The sequence below is a fragment of the Spermophilus citellus genome, assembly GCF_964194105.1.
Source record: "Spermophilus citellus genome assembly, chromosome: 4".
NCBI classification, from domain to species: domain Eukaryota; kingdom Metazoa; phylum Chordata; class Mammalia; order Rodentia; family Sciuridae; genus Spermophilus; species Spermophilus citellus.
The window spans coordinates 45,592,975-45,606,561 of record NC_138185.1 but is presented as its reverse complement, the minus strand read 5'-3'; the positions used below and the strand labels follow the sequence as shown (position 1 = coordinate 45,606,561).

The following is a 13,587-nucleotide window of genomic DNA, read 5'->3' as shown; positions in this document are numbered from 1 at the left end:
ATTTTTAAAAGCATATCAGTTTGTCATTTAAAAAAACCCAAATTATTGCATAATAAATGAATTTATTGGTGATGGTGATATTTAAATTATTTTTCCCATTTAGATGGACTATCAGCCAAAATGACCTTTAAATCATTTCAGGTTTTGCTTGTTTTCTTAAGTAAAATTATAGTCATGGTGCAAAAATGGTGAAATAAAATGAACACAAAATGGAATTTATTGCCTGGTCTGTATGTGGCATTATATATTTTTAAGCAGACAAATTTGCCTGTAGAACTTATATTTCAGATACCCCTTCTTGACGTTGTTTTGGGTAGTAGCCACCATCTGACCTGAGTTACTAGTTAAGTGAATATTCACAAGGGTCTGTTACAGTTCCTTTTTGCAGGGAAAGCCACCCATGTAGCCTTTATTCAAATATAAACAAATGCAATGTATAAAGAAGAAAATTTAAACATCCCATAACTCATTTACACAGATGACCCTGTTCATTTTTTTAAATGTAGTATATATTTATACAAATATATATGTCACAGAAGTGTTCAAAATTAAGAGGGAAGGCCTTCATATTCCTTCCTGTTTAGAAAATAATCATTGTTAAATTCCTTGTTTCTTTATGCTTAGAAAGGGCATATACCAGCTTACCTATAAATATTCTGTTTTTCAACAATGAAATACATACCCACAAACCCATCATCCTGTTTAAGAACTGCAGTGTTTCTTGTGTTATTGCTTTGGTTTCCTCTTTGTCCCCTCTTCCTGCTACCTCTCCCAGAGAGTGGCATTACTCTGGCTTTATGTGTATCAGTTCCTTATTTTGTTCTATGGTTTCACCATATATGTATCTTCAAATGATTTATTTTTGAAAGTTTTTGTAAAGTGTTCATTAGTAGTACATTTGCCTTGTTCACTCATTGTATGTTTCAGTGATTTATTCACATTCTGGCATATAGCAATAATTCATCAAATTTTCTCTGGCATATGAATATGCCATCGTATATTTTTCTGTTTTTTTGTTGATGGGCATTTAGATTGTTTCCAGCTTTTGTTTTTAGGGAAAACTGCCACTGTTTACATTTTTGTATGTGTCTCAAGATCTACATGTTTAAAGTTTTCATTATGATGACCATCTAGGAGTGGAATTAATAAATTATACAATAAAATAATGTTCTATATAAGATAAGACCTAACTCCCAATGTAGTTTTACCACTTGTATTTCTGTGATCAATGTATAGAATTCCCATTCACAATTTTGCCAAAACTTTTCTAGTTACAAACTCAAAAATTTTTATGAGTCCCAAATGGGTGAAAATAACATCAGATATTTGCATTTCTAGGTTACCAATAAGGTTTGAAATCTTTCCATGTTGATTGGTCATTTGTGTTTTATCTGTGCAGTGCCTACTTTGTCACTTATTGTCTTTTTTTCTCTTATTTGTATCTGGATATTGATCCGGTTTTGGTTATGTGTATAGTAAATATCTTCTTGCAATGTGTGGCTTATATTTCCATTCTCTCTGTGATACCTTTTGATGAACAGAAATCCTTCATTTTAATGTTCTCTATCATCACTTTTATGGATATGATTTTATCAAGTTTGTAAAAATCTCAGCTACACAATGGAAAACAAATACTACCTTATGTTTATTCAATAAGTGTTTCCAATAAGAGTTTTGCTCTATATATTTAAGAGTTTCACCCACCAAGAACTGATCTTTGTATATGAATAAAGATAGGGACCCAATTTCATTTTTTCCCTCAAAATAATTGTTTGTCCCAGGTCTCAATTTAGTGAATCCATTTTCATTTATTGAGTTGAAATACTACCTCTCTTTGATATGCTGTTTCATGGGTGTGTAAACCTTCGTTTTGTTATTTATCTTCATTTTTTGGTTGTTTTGTCTCTCTGACAATACCACAGTGTTTTAATTACTATTCTTCTCTCATTTCCTTAGCCCCCTTCTTTTCTAGAGGAAGCTGTGTTTCTGTTGTATTTTGTCTTTTCATTGTTGTTAGTGAGAAGTCTTCTATCCATCCTCTCTAGTTGTTGTTTCTTGCTATTCTTTGTCCTTATCCTTCAATTTCCCTATAATATATTTTTAGGTATGGGTTTCTTTGGGTTTATACAGTTGTCCTTTTTGGTATGTGCTGTGCACCACTCATCTCTGCATGCTTGTCTTCTGTCATTTGGGAACATTCTTGATAATCATTTTTTCAAATATGGCCACTTTTTCATTCTTTCTTCTCTTTTCTACAATTATGGATAGATATATTAGAATTTCTCATTCTTTTTTCCATGTTTCTTAAGCTTTTAAGCTTCATATTTTCCATTCTCTTTGGTCCTCTGCGTACATTCTGATCATTTCATTAGCTCTGTCTTTCATTGGTTCAATAACTCTCTCTTTAGTCTACTCTTTAATATTTCCAATGAGTTTTTTTAGCACAGCAAGTATATATTTTGTTTCAAAGTTTAAGTTGATTCTTTTCAAGTGTATCTTATAATTTCTCATAATCTCTTATTGCTTCATCATTTTTATGATTCCCATCTTTTATTCCTTTAAAGTATTCACAAATTGTAATTCTAAAATCTTTATTTGATTATCTGAAATCTGATAGTTGTTGATTTTAAGACTCTTAGGCCTAGTGATTTATTTCCTTTGCTGCTTGGTGATTTTTTGATTGTGAGTAGCTGACTGATTTTAATCTGAAGAATACCCAGAAGTCTAAGTAGATGAATGTTCACCAGGACAGTGTTAGCATTTAGTCTTCTATGAGTCAGGGAGTGTTATTTTGATCCTGGAATCTTGGTTCTTTTGCCACTGGCAAAGGTAATATTGGATTTGCCCTCACAATAGACCCATTTCGGTACCCTGTTTTCTGGTCACTTTTGAGAGAGCACATGGATATCTTGGAGGTTTACTTCCTGTGAGCCCTAAATTGCAACCAAAATTTTTATGTTAGATCTAGTTCTAAAGTTGTGGGGTGTTTTTCTTTCATGCAGTCCAAAGCAAAAAAGTTCACATTCTGCTTTGCAATTAAGGAGCTGTCCTGTCTACTTAGTGTGTGTAGTACTGTAATACTTTCTTTTCGGGTAACGTTAATCTTCCTAAGTATTTCATTTGACTATATCCTTTTAGTTTAGTAATCATTCTGTCTTTTCATTATACTTCTTGGTCCCCTTTTTAAAATTTGTTTGCTTATTTAATATCTATTCCTTTAATTGGTTAATTAAATCCCAGATTGTTTGTCCTTCCCCCACCCCCCAAATACCCTCTGCAATGGAGACCCTTAAATTTACGTCTTTATTCCTGGCTCTATTCTCTATCTCACCAATGCTGGATTTTTGGTCCCTACTTATAAGATATTCTCTTTGAATATTCAGCACAAAGATAAAAACTTAAAATGTCTGAAACTTTCTCAAGTTCTTCCCTTCCTTCTTTCTTTCCTTTCTTTACACTTCCCTCCCTCTCTCCATTTGTCACCATCTTTCTCATTGTCCCCTAGCTCTCTGCCCTTTTATAATTTAATTTTCTTCCACTCCTATATATACTTGATCATAAGCTCTAACCTGTCATCCTGTAGCATTTTTATTTCTATTTTCTTCTCCTTTTCCACTATCAGAAACCTTATCCCCTCATTCCTGAATCATCATAACCATTCTATAGCAATTTTCTTCTTCATTCTAATCTATTCCACAGATAACTACTTGTCTTTCCAGTAAGGATTTTAATCGCAGTGAGCTATTATCTAGAATGTATAGTAGCTCATTTTATTACTATTAGGCCAAAAGTCCAAAAACCTCATGTTAAGGCCCACTGGCAGCTGCCTCTTTTAGAAGGTCTGCTTTTCTTCTTACCTGTTTCCTTCTTCACGTGGCTTCCCTGCATGGCCTGCTATAATCAGCTTCTTTTCCTGCACATAGAACTTGCTGATTACCACTCCGTGCTTCCTGCCTTGAATCCCCTCCTGCCTTCCCTCTACCACTTCCTGTCTATTGCCTTCTTGAACAGCTGTCCTGTAACTGTCAGCCAAATAAGGTAACACTTTATTTTACATAATTATCAGAGAGAATTTATTTGCATATTTTGCTTATGAACATTGTAGTTATTTTGTGTAATTTGTGTATGTTTTGTCTGTCCAAGCAAATTATCAGATTTTAGAGGATGCAGATTGCCTCATGATTTTTTAGTGCTCCGTATTTCACATAAGGTTCAGTGTTTAAGCAGTGCTCAGGAATGTCTGTGGCACTTTTAACTAGAAGGGCACGAAGTGGATCTTTTGTAATCTGGGAGGAGTTTGCACTTTACCTGCCTGCACACTCATCATTTGTGGGTAGGTTAGGCCTTCTGGAGAATTGTGTTCACTGTGTATGTGTGCTTGACCAGAGGAACAAATAGGGCTTAAAATAAATTTCTTCCATATAATTTGGCATCCCTTCTTAGTAGATCCATTTTAATTGGATGTCAGTTGACAAAGTAGAGGATAGAAATTAAAGTTTCAGGTCTTGAATAATATATAATTCAGTAATATATAATTGTTGAACACACATCTTTCAAATGGAAAATATCATTCAATGTTTTGTTGCTATTATTGTTTCTTTTTCTTTATAAATGTGGAGTAGGAACTTTACATAGTCTTACAAATTTTAGCTCTCCTGTAATAATTGCAATATTTCTTTTTGTCTGAAGATCTTAGTTCGAAGAAGCAGTAGCCCTGCTGAATTGGACTTGAAGGATGATTTGCAGCAGACACAAGGAAAATGTAGGGAAAGGCAGAAGAGTAAGTTCCAGGAAATCTAGTCTGCATTCATCCACTGCAGAGTTGATGTGTTTTCTTTTCTTTTTACTTTCTAACTCAAGTGGTATCTTATCAGTTGAAGAGACATGGTTGTGAAATGGAATATTCTTTTTCCCAAAATGATATAATGTTAATCCAGTTAATTAAAAAGCTCTAGTCATTTGCCTATACCTGAGTGCCCTTTCTTTCCAACTCTGTACCTTTCTCAAGATGAGAGTCACAGAGGGACTGAGAGCTTGAGTGAGCAGATGCATCCAGAAGAAAAATTACCTTCCCCAGAAGGCTAGGAACACAAAGGTGCAGAAGAACATTGATGTTAGTGGCCTAAGTACTTTGAAATAAAATTTTGATTGGAATTCTGAAATATATTATCATATACTAAAAAAAAAATAGCCTTCTCAACAACTCCTACATACCCAGAGTGGCTCTTGATGGGGTGCAGAGGAGCTCATCTTATGCTCTACCTTCTCTCTTTGGGCTTAAAGTTTTGTGGAAGATAAAGTTTGAGACCTTACAACTTGGTCATATGATTACTGAGACAACCTTCAGTTCTTTACAAGTAAACAGCAGATTAGAAGCAATAAGGTTGGGGAACTGTCAGCAGAAGATACAAAGAGCTTCCAGAAGGAAGGGTAGACACATAAAATTGTTAGGAAGTGATCAGGAGACTTTGAGGAGGAAGACTATTTAGATTTGTTTTGCGTCAGATTAAATAAATAGCCCTGTAAGTCTTCATAGGTCAGTATAACTATGATTTAATTAGTTATTAAATACTAATAACTTTAGTATTTAAAGGAGAGAGTTTCTATAGTAGAAAATCTGTTGCAGTGAGATAATTCATCCCCAAAAGGCTCTAGATGATTAACCCTATTTAGTGTAAACATCAAGTTTGAAGTATGTACATGTTTAGCAAAATAAACTTGCATTTGTGGTGTAATCAGTTATCAACATCTTCCTTCACTCACCTTCATTTTGTTGGTGAAAACTTTAGGACGTGGCATAATTTGGGGGGTGTATAAGAAAACTGAGCAAAGACAATTTGAAAAAAACGCCACTTGGATGATATATAGCAGAGTTCATAGTATCTATATGAGTGCTCTGTCCTTGGAAGATTTAATTTGTTGACCTAGAGCTTTCATATGGACACCCATCTGAACCCCAGTCAAGTTCTGCAGGTTCTGCCCAAGTCCCTGAGCAATTCCTGCTGTGTCAGCTGTTGAAGTGTTTAGTTACTTGCATTATTGGCAATTGTGAGTATTCTGATCTTCAGCTAGCTGTTTTCTCAAACTTTGATTCTTCTATTTTGCAAGGTGATAGTACCAGCAGTGACACAGCTCTGGGCTATAACAATGAGGCAGAGCTGTCTATGAGCCCATGGCAGACTTGTGAGGAAGACCCAGAACTGAACACTCCCACAGATGTTGTGGTTGACTCTGATACCCGCCATTGGTTACAACTGAGTCCAACTGATGCTTCAAACTTAACAGGTAACTAACTGTGTGTTTGAAAAAAGGCACCAGTGCAAACAGCTGGGAGATTCCAGAGTTTCCTAGTTGCCTCAACCCTAGGGATCCCTGAGCACAGTGGTAATGAGGGTGCCACCTCCGACCAAACTGAAGTGGCATTTCCAGCCACCTGTTCACTATCAGTCATGAATTTTTGAAGTCTGGTATGGAAAGGGTTCTGAAACAGTGGCCAGATGTGGGAGGAAGGCTGTCATGTTGATAAGCACTGTCTATCTGCCATGGGAGGAAGTGATGGTGCTCATGCCATTTGCCATTCTTTATTGAATTTGCTCCACTCTGGGAATAGAGGAGTGATTTTTTTCAATTTACATATGTCATAAGTCCAGGATAAGTTAAGGGTTTTAGATATCTTATTAACTAATAATTTATTTTTTATCATAAGGTATTTGATGCAGACAGTGTAAGTTGTGACCTACATGTAGGTTACTTTTCATAGTAATAAAATGAGCCCTGGTGACATATTATTGCCCAATGTAAAACCTAAAACAGCATCCACACCATGAGGTTCCTAGAAGCCCTTCTTAAGTTCCTTTCCTTCTTGGGGCATCCTAGTTTGTTTTTCTATCAATTCCCTTGATTTCTTTAAAACTTTTACATGTCTTTGTCTTCAAACAATGTATCATTTGGTTTTGTTTCTAAACCTAAAAGTAATACTTTATATTTTTTGCAAGTTTTTTTCTTCAGTCTTTGTTTCTAAGATTAATGCATGCACAATGTAGCAAACTTTCTGGATCTGCATCCAGGCTCTGCCAAGGAATTGCTGAGCAATCTTGAGCTGATTACTTAGTCTCTGTTCTTAAGTTTCTTTGTAAGAATAATGATAGTTCCTACCTGATAAGGCCACTGTAGAAAATGAGTGAACAGGGAAACCTCTCTGCAGTTTTTGCTGTTCCCATCTACATGTGCACACATGCATGCATATATTGTAAACCTTACAAAGTCTCAGTTCCTTAATCTGTGTGACAGGGATGATGAGAATGAGAACACCATGGAGAAACTGAGTTTTTGTTTTGACAAGCGTGAGGAGAGATGAGTCCTCTGAGGAACTCAGTGTGGGAAATGTTAACTAGAGCTAAGACCTCCCTGATCCACATTCACACTCAGACACAGATACCTTGTATGAAAACTATACCAGCAAACTAGAAAGCACCAGCTAAGTAAAAAGTGTTATTAAAATGCTAAAAATCATTTAAAAATTATAAAGACTAATGGTTTACCCTAAATCAATTTTTTTAAAACTAAGAAAACTTTAGTTTTCTCTGTGATAGAAAATTTTACTGAAGTCTCTGATATTTTTTGAAATTCTTGATGGAGTAATATTGAAACATTCATACAATTAGCTTATAAAAATGTTATTGCATAAAATTCTTAATATAATAGATAATGATTTTGACTACTAGCATTATAAACTTATATGGGTTTAATAATGCAATAAGAACTTTAAGGTACTCTTTTTGATCCTGAATGGTAAACAGGCCAAGTCCTATCATTTCTTTTAGAGATGGAGAAACTGAGACACAGAGAAATCATGTTATCCCCCTAGATAATAAGTGCCAAAGTTGACACTGGCTTCCAAAGTGTTATGGTTCTGTATGCTGTTTTTCACTGTGTTGTAGTTAAAATTACAACTGGAAATCCCTTTAAACTATTAGAGAGTTTTAATACATTCCTAAAATAAATGGCTTGGTCCAATATACAGATTATCCAAGAAGAACTCATCATTGTGGTACTATAGATCCAAGTCTGAATTTTCACTAAGTTGAATGTACTCAAACATGAACCAGGCTTATATATTTTTACTGAAAGGAAAGAAAATTGAATGATTATTTCTTTTGTCTATCCTTGGGAAAGATTAATTCAGATTCCATTTCAGAGTATGTATTGGACAGCTCAATTTAATAAACTTGTGTGAGGTAATTCATATGATACACTCTTATGTTTTGATTAACTCCTTCAAATTCTTAGTTCTTTGAAATACTAATAGAATCAGAATGCTCAGTTCAATAGTTCATCTTGTCATCTGTGAAAAGGACAAACTGTAAGATGATAAGGCTTAAGGATTATCACAGTTCTGAATTTATCTTTCTGTTCTTAAGAGAACAGTATCTTCATAAACGAACAAAATAAAATTCATGTTAGCCTGATCTTTAGGACATGCAAAAAAAGCAATCAAACAATATGAATGTATCTGTTTTTCATTGAATAACCCTACCAATTGTCAAATACTTAGAATAATGAACTGCCAGGTATATTAAGATATGTAGACACATATGATGGTCATGAAGGAAGAAGCTTATACTCAATAGATGTCTAGAAACAGAGTCCACGTCATCAGAAATCTCCAGGGTTGGTCAAGAGGCAAGGGAGCAGAACATGGGTAACCACTTTTATTGTTATCTTTACTGGAAAACAAGGTCATGCAGGGTCAGAAGATTTAGGATTTCTGCTATGAATAATTTCAGTGGGCTCTGGAACATAGGGGCTGTCTTTAGTTGCCTGGTACCTGGCTGTAGAGAGATTAGAACTGGTGTATATTGACTTGATACAGTAAAGCTAAGTAAAGTAGGTAATTGGAGTGGATGAGCCCCTATTGGTTCATTTACACATTAGAAGCATTGTCCTTCCCCGTGGAGATGTTTGCTATCTGTAGGAATTAGTTAACCCTGAAAAATATAATTTCTTCTTTATCAGCAAGGCCCCAGCTACTAGAGCATTAAGAGTCCAGAAAATAAGAAAACATAGTTATTACATGCTTAGAGTTAGTTCTGTTAAGGTAATAAATTGGGGGCAGAGAATATTTATGGCTCTTTACCTACAAATCATCCCTTATTTAGCAGATAAACTTATGATGTAGAAATATTAATTTAGATACTACGAGAAATAAAAAAGATGAATAGGTCATTGTCACTATTATCTTAAGAGGTTACAAAGAGGATACATGATGCTTATACTCATAGTCTCAAATAATGTGATAAATGCTATGAGATTTGTTTAAAGTAAGATCTAATTACAAGTAGACTAATAAAATGGAATAGAAGGTGCAGAAATGAATCCACACAGACATGGAACTATGATATATAATAGAGGTGGCTTTCCAGATCTGGCAAGGGAAGAATGGACTATTCAGCAAATCCCTTGGACAAGTATTTAGCCATATGGGGGAAGAATGAAATAGAATATTTCCCTTACACCATGTTTGAAGTCAGTTCCAGAGGTATAAAATTCCTAAATATGAAAAGAAAACTTTAAAAACTTTTAGAAGAAAATATCTTCTTAAAAATGTGTATTTAATCTTGAGGTACTAAGGTTTTCTTAAATGAGAAACAAAAACAAAACAACCAATCAGAAAGGTAACCATAAGAAAATTACCCATATTCAACCTCAGCAAAAATTAAAATGTTTTTAAACAGAGAAATTTTAAGAATTCCATGGTTTAGCAGAACAGCAGCATTTAGTAGATACCTTGAATCAAGGCACACATATGCTCTAAGCTGCAGGTGTTTTAACCTCTTAAAAATAATAAATATGCAAATCACCTTCAAACTATCTTTTATTTAGTGTGTTTATCATGGTTCTGCATCCAAATGTTTCTTGTAATAATGCCTTTACCAATTTTGTTTTTAAATATAGCTGTGAATTATATCCTATTATCTTCCACTAAAATTGTTTTTTGTAGGAACAGTTTGCCAGCATTGTCAGTCATCACATACATTTTTAGTATTTTCAACAGACTTTGATCTGTTTTGATGTCATGAAATATTATAAAGAAAAATAATAATAGTAACTACAGTGGAATTGGGAGCTCACTTAAGGGGAGGAGAGTGAGGCTGCAGTGGTGGACAGCCAAATGCTAACTTGTTGTTTCTCCATTTTGATCATTGAAGTCTGGGCCTGTTTTTCTGGCCCTAGAATTAACATGTTTAATTAGAGCCTTTGGGTTTGGTCTTTAGTATAATTGTCAGATTAAAAGAGAAATTCATTTTCAAAGATACTCTCAAGCCTACATAAAATTAGAATATGAAATTGCCACTTAGTCATATGTACCTATTTTGTCAACTACTAAGACTTAATTCATAGCTAAAATCTTTTCCATATTTATAAATTCTTAAATTTTAGATATCTCGGTAAAATCATGTGTTTGTTTAGAGAAAGATGATATAATTTTGTTTGTAAGAGTTCTTACTTTAAATGGAAATGCTTTTTATATTGATTGTATTAGTTATATACATGGCAAATCATGTCAAAACTGATCAAATTACATACTGCAAATATGTGCATTTTATTGTACTTCAGTTTTACCTCAATAAAGCTATGAAAAATAAATAAACTAGGTTGAATTGATTAGGTTACAGCTCTCAAAATCCAGTCATTTCACTTCTGAACATTCCTGCATTAATACAGGAGCTTTGGGGGGATACTTCTTATCCAAATAACAAACATTATTTGCTGGTGACCCTTTACATATTTTAAATACTACATATCTTCCCACAAATTCCATGCCTTGTACAGTTTCCTCTGTCTGGACCTCCTTTGCTCTTCATGAAGTGTGTGTACATCTTACAAAATTCAACTAATTTTTTCTTCTCCTTTGCAAAGACTTTCTGGTTTTCCCATATGCAGATACTTCTCATCTAGTCTTCCAAAGTTACACCTGGTTAAGTCCCACTGACTCTTATAATTATTTACTCACATGTCTTTTCCTCACCACATTGAGAACTCTTGGGGGCAAAAACTGTGTCATATTTCAAACTGGTAGCCCCCGTGCCCAGTGCATTACTCCGGAGGTATTATGGTAATTGTTATCAGCATCTGGAATGTTCCTCAGACTTTCATGTTGAAAGCATGGTTCTCAGTGTAGTAAGGTTCAGAGGTGGGCCTTTTAGGCAATGATTGGATCATAGGGCTTTGGCCTCATAAGTAACTAGAAGCAAGGAAATAATAAAGAATGAAAATCAATTAAATAGGAGACAAAGAGAAAATCAACAAAGGCAAAAGTTGGTTCTTTAAAAAGGATACAATTAATAAACCATTAGCCAGACTTATCAAGGAAAAAGAAAGGAGGAAATATCAGTCACCATTAACAGGAATGAAAGGGAATATCACTACAGATCCTACAGACATTTTGTTTATTCATTATTTTTCTTAGTCATTCCTCTAGGGCTTACAATATATATTGTATCATATGCACTTCATATTTATACTAAATTGTGGTAAAATATAAAAACATCACTTGATATCCTAGTATGTCTCTTCTTCCTTCCTTTTTAGCATAGTATTATGATACATACTACACACACATACATATACATACCCATACATATATATAATAAACATTCTGGGGTAATAATCTTATATTTTACTGGAATTTAAAATAAATCTGAAGTAGAATTATACACACACACACACATATATATGTGTGTGTGTGTGTATATATATAAACAAAAAAGAAATATGTAAAACAAACCCAACAAAATATTGTTTGTAATTATTGTTTTATGTAATATACCTTTTAAAGGTGCTAGATGAAAGACTACAAATATACAAAATATACATGTATGATAAGTTCAGCAAATAAAGTAAAATAAAAACAGAAAAGAGTTCCTACTTTAGTAAATTTCAAATGTCACCATATCACTCAATAATAATGAAACAAAAATATGCTAGGTTAGCATTCTATCTTGCTGATGAAAAAGAAAGTGAACAAAGTATTTGGTATTTTGGTGGTGAACATGAAATTTTCTGAAATCTCTCAAATCTCCTTTTTTTTAATTACATGCTCCTTCACTGACGAACCCTCTATATGAGTAGTGTCAGCATCTGTTCTGTTACTTATATCAGCAGTGGGATAATTTTAGGCAAAAACATTTTAATTGTTAAAATCATTTTCACAATAATATTAAAGAAATGGTTATAGTCAGTCATCTCAAAAGCTTAGAAAGAACTCAACATATTTTAACTGTTGCCTAGGATTTTTATCATTGAGGCAAGAATTTTTTTTTTTCTGAATGCAAAGCTGTATTAGAACAGATTTTCTGGGTGGAATCCTTTCATAACTGTTATGTTAAACATGAGGATCTGTTTCTTGGCAGATGGTATAAAGATGCAGCTGATGAGTTACTTGGTGTACCTTTACATGGAGCTCTGTTACTCTAGCAGTGCTCCTGTGTGCTTGGAATACTGGGGCTAATCTCTCTTTTGGATGGCTGCATTTCCAAGGTTGGGGTACGGAATGAAACAAAAATGTAAATCACCTAATATTTTTTTTCTCTTTCAATGGATTAAAAAAATGGCATTCTTTAGGAGAAAAATAGATGTCATATTATGCTGCTTGTTCACTTGGAGACTTATGTTGATTCATAAGCATTAGAACTTCAGTGTATTTCTTCCTACTATAATTACTTTACAGATTTAACAGTCAGAGGAGGAGCCTCTCTCCTGAGGCTTTTGTAAAAGTCACAGAGTGCAGAAGGTCCATACTTGGATTTTGCTCTCTGTACCTTTATCCTTCCAGTGTGGCATGTAGGAAGTCCAGTTTGGATATTCACACATTTTAATGTATCTCCTTAATTGAGTATATGATAGCTCCGTGGGAGCTACAGATGTGTTTTCCTCTAAGAAGGGAAAGCACTCCTGTGGAAGGCTTTTCCATGATACCATGTGCCACCCTTACTAAATCCTTTGTTTCTGTGCCTTGGGATCTTTCCATCACTAATATAATGAGCTATTGACAGCCATTCTTGGATCTGCTCTTGTTCCCTTTCAAATTTATTTCTTTTTGATCATAAATAATTTTTCTACTTTGGTTTCTCAGGTCCAGAGATGGTGCTTTAGTTTCTTTGATTATTTGTATAAAAATGTATAAATACATATATAAAATTATCCTGCCTCCCTTCCTCCCCACCCTCTTTCTCTCTCTCTCTCTATGGGGATTGATAATTGCCTAGAAGTTAGCCCACCTCTATTTGTATGAAGTGAGGAACAGGATGATTTTGGAATAATTATGTTAATAACAAACAAATAGTGTAAGACAGTAAAGACCACTGGTTTAGTCTAGCTATATGGATGTTAGTCATAAAATTTAAAGCAGAAGTTATTGGCAATAGCCATAGCTCTGAATTTATGTGAATTTCATAGCCTCCAAATACATGAAGTAAAATTTGACAAAATTACAAGGGATTACTGATAAAATCATAATCACAGAGGGAAATTTTAATATTACCTAACATTAATTGATGAGATAAGCAGAAATAATTATTAGTAACA

General features: G+C 34.0%; 1 protein-coding gene across 1 annotated transcript in view; it reads left to right on the top strand.

Annotated features, from left to right (window-relative positions):
- Positions 1-13,587, top strand: part of RALGAPA2 (Ral GTPase activating protein catalytic subunit alpha 2) — a 322,071-nt gene that overhangs the window by 130,854 nt on the left and 177,630 nt on the right. Inside the window, exons 20-21 of the mRNA XM_081292835.1 lie at positions 4,690-4,780; positions 6,109-6,285. Coding sequence (XP_081148961.1) covers positions 4,690-4,780; positions 6,109-6,285 — 268 coding nt within the window. The remainder of the gene's footprint in view (positions 1-4,689; positions 4,781-6,108; positions 6,286-13,587) is intronic.